The sequence below is a fragment of the Papio anubis genome, chromosome 10, assembly GCF_008728515.1.
Source record: "Papio anubis isolate 15944 chromosome 10, Panubis1.0, whole genome shotgun sequence".
In the NCBI taxonomy this organism is placed as follows: Eukaryota; Metazoa; Chordata; class Mammalia; order Primates; family Cercopithecidae; genus Papio; species Papio anubis.
In genome coordinates, this window is record NC_044985.1 from 54,665,687 (window position 1) to 54,683,911 (window position 18,225).

At 44.8% G+C, this 18,225-nt stretch overlaps 1 protein-coding gene across 3 annotated transcripts in view; it reads left to right on the forward strand.

Moving 5' to 3' along the window:
* Positions 1–6,270: 6,270 nt before the first annotated feature.
* GORASP2 (golgi reassembly stacking protein 2) overlaps positions 6,271–18,225 on the forward strand; it is a 40,485-nt gene continuing 28,530 nt past the window's right edge. Inside the window, exons 1-2 of one of the 3 annotated variants that reach the window (XM_021924373.2) lie at positions 7,111–7,252; positions 7,666–7,790. Coding sequence is in view for 1 of the 3 variants with exons in the window: in XM_003907591.4 (XP_003907640.1) it covers positions 7,190–7,252 (63 nt within the window). In the remaining 2 variants the exon portion in view is untranslated. Of the gene's footprint in view, positions 7,253–7,665; positions 7,791–18,225 lie in introns of all 3 variants that reach the window. The other 2 variants (XM_009182425.4, XM_003907591.4) reach the window with 2 other exon arrangements.

Consider the following 18,225-nt stretch of genomic DNA (forward strand, 5'->3'; position numbering starts at 1 on the left):
ACACTTGTGAAATCTGAATAAAGTTTAGAGTTTAGCTAATAATGTACAAATGTTGGTTTCTTGGTTTTAACAAATATACTGTGGTTGATGTAAGATGTTAACAATAGGAGAAACTGGGTAAAGGGGACCTATGAGAACTCTCCGTACTGGCTGCAACTTTTCCTTAAATCTAAAATTATTCCAGGCTGGGGAAGGTGGCTCATGCCTGTAATCCCAGCATTTAGGGACACCAAAGCAGGAGGATCACTTGAGGCCAGGAGTTCAAGACCAGCCTGGGCAAACTAGCAAGATCCCTGTCTCTACCCAATTTTTTGTTTTATTTAAAATTATTCCAAAATCAAAATTTTGTCTAAAAAATAAAGACAAAGAAAAATTTGACAATAAAGGTGATGGAAACAACAAAGATATATAAGAAACTGAGCACAATTTGGGTCTTTGTGGCCAAGTCTGATTATGAAGAGAATTCCTCCCAGCTCTAGAGATTCTTATTCATTATCTGATTATCCACAAAAAAGCAGAAGTTTATTAAACATTGCTCTAATGGGGAAGTTCTCAAACGTGTGTATCAGAATCACCTGGAAACTAATGACAAATACTGGGACCAGGGTCATCGAAGTAGACTAGCACTGGGACTTCTGTATTTTTACAGGTTCCCTGGTGAACCTGATATATGCTCCAGCTTGAGAACCATTGGTCTAGCGCTTTTCTGTTGACATTGTCACAAGATCCTTAGGGTGTTGCTTTGCCAGCTGGAAACCTCTGTGATCAGCAGCACCTTTGCTTGAGTTTTGCTTGCCCCCACTGGGCTTGTCCTGCCCACTTGTCCTGGCAGGCTGCACTTGCTTGTGCTGCCGGCCTGGATCCCACACCTGACAAGGGTGAGTCAGGTGTGAAGCAGTGAGGGGTATGTGAGAGAGTGAGCACAGGTTCTTGCCTCTTTGCACAGTCAGGCACACTGGCTGCTGTGGCAGGGTGGGCAGCTCCAAGCACTAGCACAGGCGCTGGCTCCATGCAAGGCTGCGGCTGGACCAGATATACCGCAAGTGGCTTCCACTGTGGGCACCAGCATCTAGGCGAGGGGAGTCTGGTGGCACCCAAAAGCTCAGAGATGCCAGGAACTGCAGAGCTCCAAAGAAGGTGTTACAGTGTGCCACAGCCCTGATTCAGGGAGCCCAGAGGTCTGGGCATCCAGAAGGGCTGCAGCTCTTCTCTCCTTCTCATTGCCTGTAGCATGGTGAGTGTGGGGGCGTGTTTTGGGGGGCATGTTTCAGCCCATTTGTGTTACAGCTCTTTCAGTCCTGCTGCCACGCTCTGGCCCACGGCTCCTGGGCTAGCCCAGACCCACTGCTGCTTCCCATCACATGGGGCAGCTGTCTGGAGCCTGTGGAGGGTGGGAGGGCTATAGTGTTGCAGCCCCTTTAGCTCCCACCATAGCTCGGGGAGCCATCCAGGGAAGTGTTACAGCTCCTTTCACTCCTGCCATTTGGTGGGTCCCGAGTTCTTGTCCCATACCCAGGAAGAATGAGGTTGCATGGGCAACTGGAGGGTGATCAAGGCAGAGAAGAGCTTTATTGGGCAACCAAACAGCTCTCAGCAGAGAGGAGACCCAAAGGGGGTAGCTCCTATCCACAAGCAGGTAATCCTGATGAGTCTCTGAGTCTGGCTGAGTCTGGGGTTTTCATGAGCTGAAAAGGGAGGAAGTACATGCTGATTGGTTCATGGAAAAGTCACCATCCAACTGGCCAAAAGGCATCAAGGAAGTTCTCACTCTGGGTCATGAACTCCACCTGGAACTGGCAGCCAGGCCCCCAGGTTTTAGGCCTGGCCTGAAGATGGGGTTTCACCGGGGACCTGCCTCTTCCCACCTAGGAACCTGTCTGCCTCCTGCCACCATCAACAGGCCATTTGTGGTGCCCAGGCTGTCTGCAGGCCCATGTCAAGCCATCCTCAACACCCCAGCCTTCCTCCCATGCTCACTGGTGCCCAAAGTCTGAAGGGAGCCGAGGTAGCAGAGGGCTGGTGTCTCAGTACTGTCCCGAGCATACACACACCTGGTTGGGTTGCAACAGTACCTGGGCTCGGCCACAACTGTGTTCCACACCAGAGTGGGTGCTGGGGATGTGGAGAGGCCAGGGAGTGGGAGCAGGCACTTCTGAGCTTGTGGGGGAAAGAGGCTTCCTGGGCCCCTGAGAGCATAGGGATGCCTGGGTCTGGAGCCATAACTGGGCAGCTGCAGCTGCACCGAGGAGTTAGTGGGCTCCCACCCCACCAACTCGGTAAGGCATGGGAGCTCCCACTGGGATCATCTGTTCCTGGCCCCCACGGGCCAACAAGTGCACAGCCCTGGCCACACTTCCCCCACTACAGTTGGCGTCCTTGCAATGGCCACTCCATACGCGTCACCACTGCCATCAACATAACTACTAACATGATTATTCACACATTCAACAGCCATTTATTGAGTAACTATTGTGTGCCAGCTCTTTGTTAGTACGAAGAGCACAGTAGTAGACACTCAGGCAAAGCCCATGCCCTAACGGAGCTTACATTCTAATATGCAAATAAATATACACTGATGGAGTCTCTCCTTGTATTTCCCAGTTCCAAGTCCCCAAAGTGAAAACCTGATTGGTGTAGCTAGTCACTACCATCCACTTGTGGGGGGAGAACCTTTTCTAAAGGCCACCTCATTCAGTGTGAGTGCTGACTGCCTGTATAACAGAGTTCCCCTCTAGTCCAGTCAGCTGTGACTGAGAGTGCATGGCATGTAACGTGGTCTCTCATGTGGTCTCATGTGGTTTGCTCTCTCAGCAAAACAGGCTAGGTTAGGAGATCCCCGTCTGCCCTATCCAATGTGGCCCTTATCCAAATATGGTTGGAACCAAACTTTCTCAGGGTAGTCTGAAGGCAAAAAGATAAGGCTGCACTAGCCAACACCAAGCTGAGTATCACTAATCTAAAAATCCAAAGTGCTCCAATTGGAAACTTTTTGAGTACTGACATAACACTCAAAGGAAATGCTCATTGGAGCACTTTGGATTTTGGATTTTTGGATTAGAGATTCTCAACCAGTAATGTTCCAAAATCCAAAATCCAAAACACTTCTGGTCTCAAGCATTTCAGATAAGGGATATTCCATGTGTATGATAAAAAATGATCCCTCCATCATGAACCACTTATTTACAAGAACTCAGAATTGGCCAGGTGTGGTGGCTCACACCTGTAATCCCAACACTTTCGGAAGCCGAGATGGGCAGATTGCTTGAGGCCAGGGGTTTGAGACAAGCCTGGCCAACACGGCAAAACCCCGTCTCTACTAAATATATGAAAATCATCTGGGCATGGTGGCGCATGCCTGTAATCCTAGCTTCTTGGGACGCTGAGACACAAGAACTGCTTCAACCTGGGAGGTGGAGGTTGCAGCAAGTTGAAATTGCACCACTGCACTCCAGCCTGGGCAACAGAGCGAGACTCTATCGGAAGGAAGGAAGGAAGGTGGGGGAGGGGAGGGGAGGAAAGGAAGGAAAGGAAGGACTCAGAATTAATGTTAATGGAACTCAGAACACACATAAAACTAAGTACTAGATACTTCTTCTGGAAGAATAGATTACTTGTGGTTTTTTAGCCTGTAGACATTTGCTTCTGTTGGACTTCGCTTTTCTGCTGCCTCTGATGTTTCAAAATACCAACCTGCCTGCAGCAGATTCTTACTCCAATTGAGGCTGACTTGACAATAATCTCCCACGTGTTCCCATCATGTTATATTATTTATATTAGCTTTGGCAACATCCTTGAGATTTTATTCTTTGCCTTCTGTTGGAGCGTATTCTCCAACTAAAAGAGTAAAACAACTGGCACCAGGAAAAATGGGGCAATCATTCTCACATTTTTTTCAGTCCCAAACCAGGTGGGCCCTATACCTCACCCCCACACCCCCCACCAACGGCTGCTAAAGAAATAACATGAGATTTTACCATCACCCTGGGAATTAGGAAAAAAAAGAAAAAAGACCCACAGATTTTGATGAGACACAAATAGTAACCACAGAGGTAACTTATTAACTGATTCTGAAAAAGAAAAGGCTTTGAAGCTATTCATTACACACATTCAATTCAAATCAATAAACAGTACTCAACCATGTTCCCAATACTCAACCAGGAACTGGGGATCTAAAGATGAAAACACATGATCGGCTGGGCGTGTTGGCTCACACCTATAATCCCAGCACTTTGGCAGACTGAGGTGGGAGAATCATGTGAGCCCAGGAGTTCGAAATAAGCCTGGCAGCATAGTGAGACATTGTCTATGCAAAAAATCAAAAAAATTAGCTGGGTGTGGTAGCGCGTGCCTGTAGTCTTAGCTACTCGGAAGACTGAGGTAGGGATGATTTTGAGCCCAGGAGGTGGAGGCTACAGTGAGCTGTGATCACACTCCTGCATTGCAGCCTGGGAGACAGAGTGAAACCCATCTCACAAGAAAGAAAGGAAAAAAGGAAGGAAGGAAGGAAGGAAGGAAGGAAGGAAGGAAGGAAGGAAGGAAAAAGAGAAAAGAAAAACATATGATCCTTGCTTTGAATGAATGGACCATAAATGGTAGAAGACAGACCTGTGACGATGACAGTGATGTTACAGAAATGAAGGAACTAACTGTTTCATGGTGAGGAGAGAGTCACGCTGACCTTAAGGATAAATAAGTAAGATTTGAGATGGGACTTAAAGGATTGGGATTTTTTCGAAGTTAGGATTTTTGTAAGTGGAAAATATAAGGAAAGGCATTTCAGAAGTAGAGAATAGCATGAATAAAATCAAGAAGGTAAGAAAGTAAATGGCTTGTGTGGAGAATAGCAAGCAGCCACTCATGAGGCTGAAACATACACTACAGCTCTAAGGAAGGCTAGACTTCCCCACGGACCACCAATGATCCACAGCCTGGGTTCTACAAGCCATGGCTACCATCAGACATATGGGAGACAACTGGTCCAAAAATTTTGACGACTGAACATGGCAACAGCTTCCATCATAAAGAGGGTTATAATTGCCAAGCAGAACGAGAACATTATAATTAGATCTAGTTCTTACATTTATTCTTTTTTTTTTTTTTTTTTTTTTTTTGAGACGGAGTCTCGCTCTGTCACCCAGGCTGGAGTGCAGCTCACTGCAAGCTCCACCTCCCGGGTTTACGCCATTCTCCTGCCTCAGCCTCCCGAGTAGCTGGGACTACAGGCGCCCGCCACCTCGCCCGGCTAAGTTTTTGTATTTTTTAGTAGAGATGGGGTTTCACCGTGTCAGCCAGGATGGTCTCGATCTCCTGACCTCGTGATCCGCCCGTCTCGGCCTCCCAAAGTGCTGGGATTACAGGCTTGAGCCACCGCGCCCGGCCACATTTATTCTCTTGCACTAAATTTATTAAATTGTTGAATGAGCTGCTAGGCACTCTGGTAAATATCAAGAACATAAAGACAGCTCCACTGCAGACCCTGTCCTTGAGGAGCCTAATAACTGGAGATTTCATTTATGGATTTATGGATTTATTAGGCCTTCTAAAAACCTGCTATTCACTTGTTGATGGCAAAGAAAATTATTTTTAAATTTTAAATAATATTTTCTTATTACAGAAGTACTTCATGAACATCAAAGAATATGCAACCAGCCAAAACAAAAAATAAAACATCTCTGTCACCACCCAGAGATCACCACTGTAACCCTTGGTTCATATTCTCCTCCCACATCTTCATATGCATACATACGTATTAATCTGTATTTTGAGGACATGTTTTTCATATTGTCTACAGACACATCCCATCTTGTAACCAGCTTTTTAAAAAGACAATAATTTCCACGTTTCCATGTGAATAACTACTCTTCTAATACTCAGTACATATTCAAATTTCTCCAAATGAACCAAAAATGTTCTTCACGCTTATTTCTCCAAGTTGGCCCCCAACTCAAGCCCTTACAGTGTGTCTCTTGGTTATATCCTTCGTGTTCCTTTTAATCTGGCATAGGCCCTTTCATAGGACTCTGACTCAATAAAGAGAATTGGCCAGCTGTCCTGAAGGAAAGCCCACTTCCTGTATTTGCCTGATTTCCTGTGGTGTCATTTTACTTGCTCCTCAATTCCCCTTACATTCTGTAAACATCAGTAAACATCAAACTCAAGATGCCATAGAGGCAAGTTAACCACCTTGGGCTAGAATACATCATGGGTGATAGCACATACTTTACATTGCATCACATAGGAATCCACATAATACCTGGTTGACGCACCACTAGTCCAACTGACCACAAGGCAACTGGGAGTTTCAGAGGGAGTACATGTAAGGGGCAAAAGCAGCAAAGGAATACGACAACAGAATAAGCATGAATACGACCTGGCTACCTGAAGGAGGTGGGACGGGGAACCGAACAGCATCAGGTGGTGGAATGCCAGGGAAATCCAACCGTGCTTCCCACGCTGGCATCGCTCTGATTGTGACCAATCCTCTAATCTTATTCTCACAATTACGGAGGCAGAAAAAAAAAAAAAAAAAAAACCCAAACCAAAAAAGAAGTTGGTAGGTGACTCTGTGAGACTACTGTTTTATAAAGGGAGCGTTTCCTTTTATAAAATTTAGCTGAGCAGATGCAGTATGCTCTGCTCATACTGTGCAGTGGCCCCACAGGGGGCCACTATTCCCCTCAGCTGTATAGTCTGGGAAAATACCTGTACACCCGGAAAACAGAGAGCTTGCTGTGTGTTGAGTTCGCTCCTGTTTATCAGCAGCTCTTTCCCCGCCTCTGGCCACCAGGGGGACCTGCAACCTGTTCTTTCAGGCGAGCGGGAACGCGTCTGCATAAATCTGGCCCAATCCAGGGCCCCGTAGCAAGGCGCCAAAGCAGGGGGAAGCGCATTTCTGTTCTCTCGCGAGCACGACGCGGCACCTCCCAGCCCTTCTCCGGCCCTCCCTCTCCACCCTCCCGGCCCGCGCGCGCTCGGGCCCCTTCCAGTGGCTCGCGGCAGGTGGCGCTGTCTGCGGCGTCGCAGCGGCCCGGGCCGCAGCGGAGACGATCTCCCGGCGGGCTGTGCGGCCCGGCTCTCCGGCGGCAGCGAGTGCCACGTCCCAAGTGCTACGCGGAGGAGCAGAGCGGGCGGTGCGCGGGGGGCGGGAGCAGCGCGGATCCCGGCTCGGCCACACAGATCGCCCGCCGCCATGGGCTCCTCGCAGAGCGTCGAGATCCCAGGCGGGGGCACCGAAGGCTACCACGTTCTACGGGTAAGGGCTCCGACGGCGGCCGCGGAGCTGCAGGCTGGAGGTGGGGCCGGCCGCGGGGAGGCGGAGGCCCCCATGGGCTCCTTCACGGCGCAGCCAGGCCCGATCCCGCGAAGGAGAGGCCGTCGCGGGCGCTGCCTTGGCCGAGGCTGGTTCCGGAGGCCGCTGGCATCCCGCCTCCGCGGAGCGCCCTGTGCACGGGGTCCGCGGCTGTGGGAAGACGGGCTGGAGCTGGAGGCAGCTGCCGGCGACTCGGCCGGGGGGCGGCCCTGGGAAGCGGGGACAACCTTGCTCTTTTTCCGCACGGCCTTCTCTCTCTTCCACCCACCCTCGTTTTTGGCTTCCAAAGTTAGGAAGGGCGCGGAGGGAACGTTTCCAAAGTAGTGACTGTGAAGGCAGTCTTTGCGCTTTCCTAGGAGAGGGATCCTGACCCGCAGTCCGGAGGCGGGGCCTGCGGCGGCAGGTGTTAAATCACCTCGGCGCCGGCTGAGTGACTTGAAAGGCCAGCGGGGAAGGAGACGGAGATCGAAATGACCTGGAAGTAGGTTCGACGGACTTAAACAGACTTGATTTCGACAAGACTTCTCCTTTCCCGTGCCACTCCTGACCCTCCCAAACCTCCTTCCCAAGATTTCCTGGAGTGGGAACTTCCGTTCTGTTCCGACTGCTGAGGGTGTGGTTTAGATTAAGGTTTAGATCCACAGAGGTAAAGAGGTAGTGCAGAGGAATGTTTTTAAAAAAAATCTGAGTACATAAGGAAAACAACCCTAGCTTAACTTCCAGGAGGCAGAGAAACATAATACCTCAAAAGGCGTCAGCTAAGCCCCTACCTATGAACGGCCTGGGCCTGGGTGGTACAAAGCATGTGGTCTTTTCCTCATGGAACCGGGCAACTTTAGAAGTAGCGTTGATGGTTGTGTGCTGTGACACCTGTGTGAGTGTTAACGTGAAGAACTGTCAACAGAGTGGCCGCAGCGTGTAGCGCCATTTAAGGGTGTAATAGTGTCACTCAATATTAGCTCCTCACAGGCAAGAACGTTTTCACTGAAAGTAAGAGAATGCACTTCCTAGTGCTACCTTCATTTCCTGCCCTGGGTCCCATGTTTTAGGTGAGACAACATTCTTAAATTGCCCAGCTGTCTAGGTGATAGGGCTGAGACAGATCATCTTTCTGATCTTCAGGATTATCGTATCTATTGCCTTTCCATTACACTAAAAATCCCTCCTCTAGCCATACTCTTGGTAGTAAAGGGTGATTTTTTTCCCCCAGAAAGGAAAAGGGAGCCTATAAATAAACCATATTATCTTCCTATCCCCTTCAGCTAACCAAACCCCCAAGAGCCATACTGAGAGAGGAAATGGAAGGAGAATTGTCAGTTCCCAAATGTGAGGTGAAAGCTGTGCTTTTCTTTGTGTTATCTGATCTGATTTTGAGTTCTCTACCCTGCGGTGTTACCCAGTATTACCAGCTGTTTCTCACAGTGTCCGATTGTGATCATGAATCCTTGGGGATTCGTGATGTTTTTATAATACATGCACTCAAGGAAACTCAGTAAAACACATGAATGTTAATAAGCAAAAAAAAAGTCGAGTGTTTGAAAGAAAGCCATACAAATCAAAAGGATTCCAACTTAATGATTACATTACAACATAAAACAAGTTTGTATTTTCTTTATGTAAGTGCAGTCAAATCAGCGTTCATACATATTCAGTAGTGCAGATGTGTTATTAATCTAAAATCTGGTTTTTACAAACACTAGGGACAACCTTAGTTACCAATCTGCATCTGGAGCATTAATGTTGCACATGATGAAATAATTCTTATTTAGTTAGACTTTTATTAAAGAGAGCTTTAAAATAGTAATGATCTAGTTTAGGAGAATTTTGTGTCTGCGTTCCTAAGACCCTCTGCCCCTGATTCTGTAATTGGTTTCCTTATCTTTGTTTTTAGAGGGAAAAGTGCTGTGTTAAATCTTAACATACAAAAAGTCTTCCTTTCATTTGTTATTGCCTAGATGGACAGCGATATATTTCATTATTAGATTACCAAGCTTGTAAACTGGAGTAACTGTGGCAGGAAAATTTTGAATAAAATCACCCATATTCAACAAGTTCTAGAGTGATTTAATCAGAAGTTAGTTTTCTTGAATAACCAATTCCCTGGCCATTTCCTGGTTGTAGTAAAAACTTATATGAGGCCGGGCGCGGTGGCTCAAGCCTGTAATCCCAGCACTTTGGGAGGCCGAGACGGGCGGATCACGAGGTCAGGAGATCGAGACCATCCTGGCTAACACGGTGAAACCCCGTCTCTACTAAAAATACAAAAAACTAGCCGGGCGAGGTGGAGGGCGCCTGTAGTCCCAGCTACTCGGGAGGCTGAGGCAGGAGAATGGCGTAAACCCGGGAGGCGGAGCTTGCAGTGAGCTGAGATCCGGCCACTGCACTCCAGCCTGGGCGACAGAGCGAGACTCCGTCTCAAAAAAAAAAAAAAAACTTATATGATTGGGTTTTGAAATACCAATTATAATAACATTTATATCCACTGCTGTCTTTTGATTCTGTGAGTCCCTATAATTCAGATAGATTGAACTTTCCATTGTTTTCATTATTTTTCAATATCCATCTAAAAATCTGTAGGGGACAGCCTTGAAACGGATTCAGAAGTTCTGCTATGAGCAGTGTAGTTCCTTTTTATGTATTCTGTATGTATGAGTACATATTTTCATGATTGGGATCATATTGTGTACCCAACTTCTTATCCCCACTCCAGAGGTAACCACTGTGGACAGTTTCTTACATAGCCTTTCAAATATATTTTATGCTTATAAAAAAGTCTCTTTGGCCGGGCGCAGTGGCTCACGCCTGTAATCCCCGCTTTGGAAGGCCGAGGTGGGCAGATAACCTGAGGTCAGGAGTTCAAGAACAGCCTGACCAACATGGTGAAACCCCATCTCTATTAAAAATATAAAAAATTAGCCGGGCATGGCGGTGCACACCTGTAATCCTAGCTGCTTGAGAGGCTGAGGCAGGAGAATCACTTGAACCTGGGAGGCAGAGGTTGCAGTGAGCTGAGATCATGCCACTGCACTCCAGCCTGGGCAAAAAGAGTGAGACTTTGTTTCAAAAAAAAGAGTCTCTTCTCACACCCTTCTCTCTTTGTTTCTTTTTGTTACCTTGGAATCTTGGAATCATATGATCCATGCTGTTGCACACCTCAGTCTTCACAGTTGATGACCTGTGTTAGCAGTCTTTCTGTAGTAGCAAGTCAAGATCTGCCTCATGCTTTCAGTTAGCTCATGGTAGTCTGTTGTACCATAGATTGGTTAAGGAGTACCTCCTGGTGTTGAACATTTGGTTTTCTAGTCTTCTTTTGTTATATGGACATATTTACAAACTTAAATCCTATGTTTTGTTTTCCCATAACATACATCCTTTTCCCCAATTACTGTATTGAATTTTAATGGTAGCTGTCTGTATAAATGTTGATTTTTCATGTTACTAAATAACTACATTGTTTTCTTATTATCAACATGTGTCCATTAGAGAACATTTGGATATGGTAATAAAGGACAGCAAAGAACCTGAATTACCTGTAATCCCACCATCTAAAGGCAAATACTGTTGAAGTATTTTTCTTAGTCCCCTTTTTTTCGTGGGCCTAACATCGCCCCATAGCCATGTTTCACAAAGATTTTGAATGATATGACGTATTCAAGGCCTATATGGCCAAAAGTTATCTTAAGAGGTTAACATTACAACCAAAATATCCAACAGCTGAGAAATTATTAAACAAATCAGGGCCTAACCACAGATAGAGTGCTATACATTCGCTCAAAATTGTGTTTCAAACACCCTGTGTATGTGCAGGTACATTTGAGTGCTCAGGAAAATAAAGCTGAAAGATAATAAACCAGGTTGTCTAAAAAATTATTAGTGGATGGTGACCTTTTTTTTTTTTTAACTTTAATGTATTTTCGAGGATTTCTGAAGTGATCATTAAATACTTGTATAGTCACTCAAAGCGTAGATATGCAAAATTACTTTTAAAAAAGAAGTGGACTCCTAGTGGAGGATTTAAAATTTTGTGTAGAAGTCTTTTTTAAAAAAATAACATTTCAGATTCTCTTATACAGTGGGTCAGATTTGTGCTCACTATGAATGGCACTTTTATTTTGGTCCTCCAATCCTAATGTAAGGCGGGAAAAATGTTAGGGCTTCTCAGTTTTTGAAGTTATTGTAAGTTACTCCCTACATGTGAACTATGTTTAATATCAAAATTTTGCCTACATTTTCCATTAATTATCCAGTGAACCCAACAAGACCATTTTCAAAATTAAAATTTTGGAGTGACCTCACAGATGCCTGTTATAGGACCTGCTTCTAAATTAAAATATTCATATTCTGTTCCACACTTACAAACTCTGAGATAGGGGATATCTGAGGACATACTTTCTGGAGCAAGTATTCACACCAGTGTGGAGACATGGAAAATAGCATTTTCATTCTTTCTCATGCTTTCTTCTGGGAGAGATTTCGAGGTGATGGAAGGGTCATTGACATGTAGTGTGTCACCAGTGTAATAACAGGTTTTTATCTTCTGAGCCATTTGCTGCAGACTGGGCAGCATTTAGGTGTTCTTAGAGAAGCAAGTGACTGCAAGTGGAATTACTTCTATAGAAAATGCAGTGCCTAGACCGTACCTACTATTGTATGGAACTGCTCTTTTTAAATATTTTTTTCTATTTTGTCAGAGATGAGGTCTCCCAAAGGAACTGCTCTCTTTAAGTGGTGCCTAACTAACCTACATGCAATCCTGTTGCGATGAGATTTCAGTTTAGTACTTACTTTGAAAAAGTTAATTTCTAATACTCAATAGTCATTGTTTTCTTCTTTATTCTTCTAACATTGTCTTTCTCAAACTTTGAAACTCATGCCATCTTTTTGTTGTTGTTTTGAGACGGAGTTTCACTCTTGTTGCCCAGGCTGGAGTGCAATGGCGCGATCTCGGCTCACTGCAACCTCCCTAGTTCTCCTGCCTCGGGCCTCCCAAGTAGCTGGGATTACAGGCACCTGCCATCATGTCCAGCTAATTTTTGTATTTTTAGTAGAGTTGGGGTTTCACCATGTTGGCCAGGCTGTTCTCGAACTCCTGACATCAAGTGATCCACCTGCCTCCACCTCCCAAAGTGCTGGGATTACAGGTGTGAGCCACCACGCCCGACCTCATGCCCTAACACAGAAATCTCACTCTGGCTCCTTTCTCACTCATTCTGGAAACAATGTGTAAAAAGAGAACAGTAGGTTTATTTAGTGTTGTTTTCTATATATAAAGTTATAATTGTGAAACCTGAAGAGTCTGACCCTGCCCCTAAAATTGATCTCTCCTTTTTTTTTTTTGAGACAGAGTCTGGCTCTGTTGCCAAAGCTGGAGTGCAGTGGCACAATCTCGGCTCACTGCAACCTCCGCCTCCCAAGTCCAAGCAATTCTCCTGCCTCGGTCTCTCTAGTGGCTGGGATTACAGGTGCCCGCGGCACCATGCCCGGCTAATTTTTGTATTTTTAGTAGAGACGGGCTTTCACCATATTGATCAGGCTGGTGTCGAATTGCTGACCTCAGCTGATCCATAGGCCTCGGCCTCCCAAAGTGCTGGAATTATAGGCGTGAACCACTGTGCCCAGCCCAAAATTAATCTTTTCTAATAAAAGGCCCAGAAGTTGTTTAATAAATATTCTTTAAAATTGCTTTCAAATGTAGGAATCAGGATATCTCCGTTTATTAAAACCATGGAATACAATGTATATAAACCTTGGGATACTTTTAGGAATTACATCATTGAACATAAACTTTTTCTAATATTAATAGGCCTTGAACAAATTAGTAGTTTCATGTTGTTTATATACACTTTTTTTTTTTTTTGAGACAGAGTCTTGCTCTGTCACCCAGGCTGAAATGCAGTGGCACAATCTCAGCTCATTGCAACCTCCACCACTCCAGTTCAAGCGATTCTTCTGCCTCAGCCTCCCAAGTAGCTGGGATTACAGGCGCCCACCACTACCCCCAACTAATTTTTGTATTTTTAGTAGAGATGGGGTTTCACCCTGTTGGCCACGCTGGTCTAGAACTTCAGACCTCAAATCATCTGCCCACCTCAGCCTCCCAAAGTGTAGGGATTACAGGCGGGAGCCACTGCACCCGCAACCCCCCACCTTTTTTTTTTTTTTTTTTGAGACAGGGTCTCACTCTAGGCTGGAATTTAGTAGCACAGTCTCCACTCACTGCAGCCTCTACCTCCGAGGCTCAAGTAATCCTCCCCCATCTCAGCCTCCCCAGTAGCTGTGACTACAGGCACACACCACCATGCCCAGCTAATTTTTTGTATTTTCGGTAGAGATGGGGTTTTGCCATGTTGCCCAGGCTGCTCTCGAACTCCTGAGTTCAAGCAATCCACCCACCTCAGCCTCACAAAGTGCTGGGATTATAGGCGTGAGACACCGCGCCCGGCCTTATATGCTTTCATACTTATGTGATGAGGTGTGTTTTAATGCCTGTACTATCATCCTCAGGATTCTCACTGGGGGAAATCTGCTGTTAGTAGTTAATTATGGTTTCAGTAAGTAGTAGAGTGTACAACACTGATTCTTCTGCCTTCTGGGTCAGATACTAGCAGGGGTTTTTAATAATTCCTCTACAAATTTTATAAAAATTGAGCTTAGAATAACCATTAACATCAGTGTGTTCATTTTGCTTACTTTAATATTCTACTGAAAGGATTATATATATAGATTGATTCACTAATAAAATATCAATGTAAACTAGGAAATACAAAGTTTGATATGTGCTTTAGAAACTGACTTTTTTTTTTTCTTTCTTTTTTTGAAACAGGGTCTCTCTCTGTAGGATCTCACTCTCGCTATGGCTGGAGTGCTGTGGTGTGGTCATGGCCCATGGCAACCTTGAACTCCTGGGCTCAAATAATCCTTTCATCTCAGCCTCCTGAGTAGCTTACAGGCATATGCTGCCATGCCTAGCCAACTTTTAAATTTTTTTGTAGAGCGATCTTTCTGTGTTGCCCAGACTGGTCTTGAACTCCTGGGCTCAAGCGATCCTCTCGTATTGGCTTCTCAAAGTGTTGGTATTACAGGTATGAGCCACCACACCTGGTCGTAAGTAGTTACTCTGAGAGACTGTACATTTCCCTGTTGGCATTGCAAATAAATTTACTGTAGCATGAAGATAATTATTCTGGGGTTTTGTTCTCTCTCTTTTTTAAGCACCAATGAGAGATGGCTCAAGCACATTGTCAGAAATAAGGAAGCTTGAGCCAGGCACAGTGGTGTGCATCTGTAATCCCAGCTACTCCAATCGGGAGACTGAGGTGAGGTGGGGGCCCAAGAGTTTAAGACCACCCTGAAAAACATAGTGAAATCCGGTCTCAATAAAAGCAAAATTGTCACTTGACCCAAAACTTTGAGGCTGCAGCGAGCTATCCTCATGCCACTGCACTCCAGCCTGGGTAACAGAGCAGCGTCTCTAAAATTACTTAATTTGTTAATTTTTAAAAAAAAATGTAAGGCTGGGTGTGGTGGCTCATGCCTGTAATCCCAGCACTTTGGGAGGCTGAGGTGGATGGATCACCTGAGGTCAGGAGTTCAAGACCAGTCTGGCCAACATGGTGAAACCCCCTCTCTACTAAAAATACAAAACTTAGACAGGTGTGTTGGCACATTCCTGTAGTCCCAGCTACTTGGGAGGCTGAGGCAGGAGAATCGCTTGAACGCTGGAGGTGGAGGTTGCAGTGAGCTGAGATGGTACCACTGAACTCCAGCCTGGGCGACAGAGTGAGACTCCATCCCCTCAGAAAAAAAAAAAAAAAAATTAGAGACCCGGTTTTGCTCTGTTGCCCAGGCTGGAGTGCAGTGTCAACAGTCGCAGCTCACTGTGGCCTCGACTTCACAGGCTCAAGCAATTCTACCTCCCTGGTCTTCCAAGTAGTTGGGACTACAGGTGCGTACCACCACATCTGGCTGATTTTTTTGAAGGGACAAGGTCTCAAACTCCTGGGCTCAAATGATCCTCTTGCTTTAGCCTCCCAAAGTGCTGGGACTATAGCTGTGAGCCACATCCTTGCCCTAATTAGTTAATTAAAAGTAAAATCCAGGCTTTGTGGCATGTGCCTGTAGTCCCAGGACTCAGGAAGCTGAGGTGGGAGGATTGCTTGAGCTCAGGAGTTCAAGAGTAGCCTTAGCAAAATATTGAGAGCTTGAGAAAGAAAAAGAAAGAAAGAGAGAGGGAAGGAGTGAAGGGAAAGAGGGAATGAAGGGAGGGAGGGAAACAAAGGAGGAAGCACCTGGTACAGTGACTCTCATCTGTAATCCCCACACTTTGGGAGGCTGAGGCAGCGGATTGCTTGAAGCCAGGAGTTCGAGATCAGCCTGGACAGTAAAGTGAGACCCTGTCTCTAAAAAAACATAAAGACAGAAGGAAAGAATCTTGTTATCTTTGTGGACATGAGTACATTGAGAAACTATCATAGTCAACCACCAGAGACCACCTTTGGGAACTGGATTCTAGTGCCAGCTTTATCACTTCATTCTATTTCCTTGAGCAACCCTTTGAAATGCTTTGAAAAGCTTCAGTCTTTGTATCTGAAAAGTGTGGATAATAGCAGAGCCACTTCCACCTTTTCCACTGAAAAACACGTTAGATACTGTGTATGAAAATAATGAAAACAATTGAGCATTATTAAATCTCTTTCTTAACACTACCTCCTTGATTATCCTGTGGATTAAATGAGATATTTCATGTAAAGCACTTAACTTAGAATGTGGAATATAATAAGGATTCAAATGTTTGGTGATGCCTTTATTACTAGCATTTGCATTATTGTGTAGAACCAGTATTGTGGCAATACTAGCTAAAATATACTACTGTAGTTGTCAACATTTTTAGTATTTTTATTTAATTAAGCAACCGTTACTTTTTGTTTGTGTACCTAACCTGTACTTTGCTGCTGTTTAAAACATAAGTTTGAGGTCAAATCTGACCCATTAATTTTAGTCATCTAGGCACACACACAAATGGTGCCTGTTAATTTCCTCCTATCCTCATTTTTAAGGAAATTATTTTTTAATTTAATTTAATTTTATTTTATTTTATTTTATTTTATTTTATTTTTTTGAGACGGAGTCTCGCTCTGTCGCCCAGGCTGGAGTGCAATGGCCGGATCTCAGCTCACTGCAAGCTCCGCCTCCCGGGTTCACGCCATTCTCCTGCCTCAGCCTCCCGAGTAGCTGGGACTACAGGCGCCCGCCACCTCGCCCGACTAGTTTTTTTATTTTTTTTTTTAGTAGAGACGGGGTTTCACCGTGTTAGCCAGGATGGTCTCGATCTCCCGACCTCGTGATCCGCCCGTCTCGGCCTCCCAAAGTGCTGGGACTACAGGCTTGAGCCACCGCGCCCGGCCTATTTTTTAATTTTAAACGGGGAGTGCCAGTATCCTTTTCATTGCATTGCTACAGTGTTACTAGACACATTAATTAAAATGGCTGAAAGAGTCTGTGTAATTAAAATGATCTTGCTGTATTTGATTTTTTTCATTGTAGAACCTATAGATAGCTTAGCAACAGTTAGACTTATTTCGTGGTGGGTCATTCAGGCTTACAGATTACCTCCTTAGCCTCCTCATTTTTGCAATTAAAGAAAAGAAGTGCAGACCTGTAATCCCAGCACTTTGGGAGGCCGAGGTGGTGATCACCTGAGGTCAGGAATTTGAGTCCAGCCTGGCCAACATGGTGAAACTTCGTCTCTGCTAAGAAATACAGAAACTTAGCCAGGCATGTTGGTGGGTGCTGTAATCCCAGCTACTTGGGAGGCTGAGGCAGGAGAATCACTTGAACCCAGGAGGCAGAGGTTGCTGTGAGCTGAGATTGCGCCACTGCACTCCATCCTGGGCAACAAGAGGGAAACTCCATCTCAAAAAAAGAAAAGAAGCACAGAGAAGTTAATCTGATTTGCCCAAGGTCACACAGCAAGTTTTCTTTCCCTAGGAAACAAATCCCTAAGTTATTTGAAGAATATAAAATGCGTTAAGAAGTTGTCAGAGTTTTTGCTTCTTTTAGAGCAGAGTTCAATTTCTTCTAATGTTATTTTTCTAATGTACAGATCTTTTCTGGAAAACCATTATGCAATAATGAGTTTTTATTTCCTTTTAGTTGCCATTACAATTTTATTTTAAACTGCTTGCATGTTAAAAATTATGTTAGGGTTAGTGTCAGGAGAACATGCACTTTGCTTTGTTTGTGAAGAACGTGGGAAGACAATGTTTTAGCAGGTGAGGCTTGAACTCTCCCAGTCTACTGCAGAGTTATTTACCACACATTTGTGTCAAGACCCAAATAAGGAAACTTACCCATTTGCAGACATAGAAAACAGTACTCTCTCCTTATCCACAGTTTGACTTTCTGTGGTTTCAGTTACCTTTGGTTAACTGAGGTCCAAAAACATCAGATGGAAAATTCCAGAAATAAACAGCTCATAAGTGGTAGATTGCTCTGTTATTAGTTATTGTTGTTAATCTCTTACTGTGCCTAGCTTATAAATTAAAGTTTATCATAAGTATTTGCATATGGAAATAGTATATGAAAATATATAGTACAGTATATGTAGGGTTTGGTATTCTGCAGTTTCAAGCATCCATGGGGGGTTCTGGAACATATCCCCTGCTTATAACAGGGACTACTGTAGTTCCCTCACCCTTCCCTACTAAAAAAATGCCTATTATAACTCCGGAGGATTTAGGATTTCTTTTTATTATATCATATTCCCAGATCCTTTCCCATCATTTTGAACACCTGCACACACATATAGTGCATGAGGATTTATGTTTATAGTTGAGGTGGGTCATCATTTAAGTATTGCTTGGATTGAATTTGTTTTCTAGTCTTGTTTAACATCTCTACTGTTTTTAAAAGCGGTA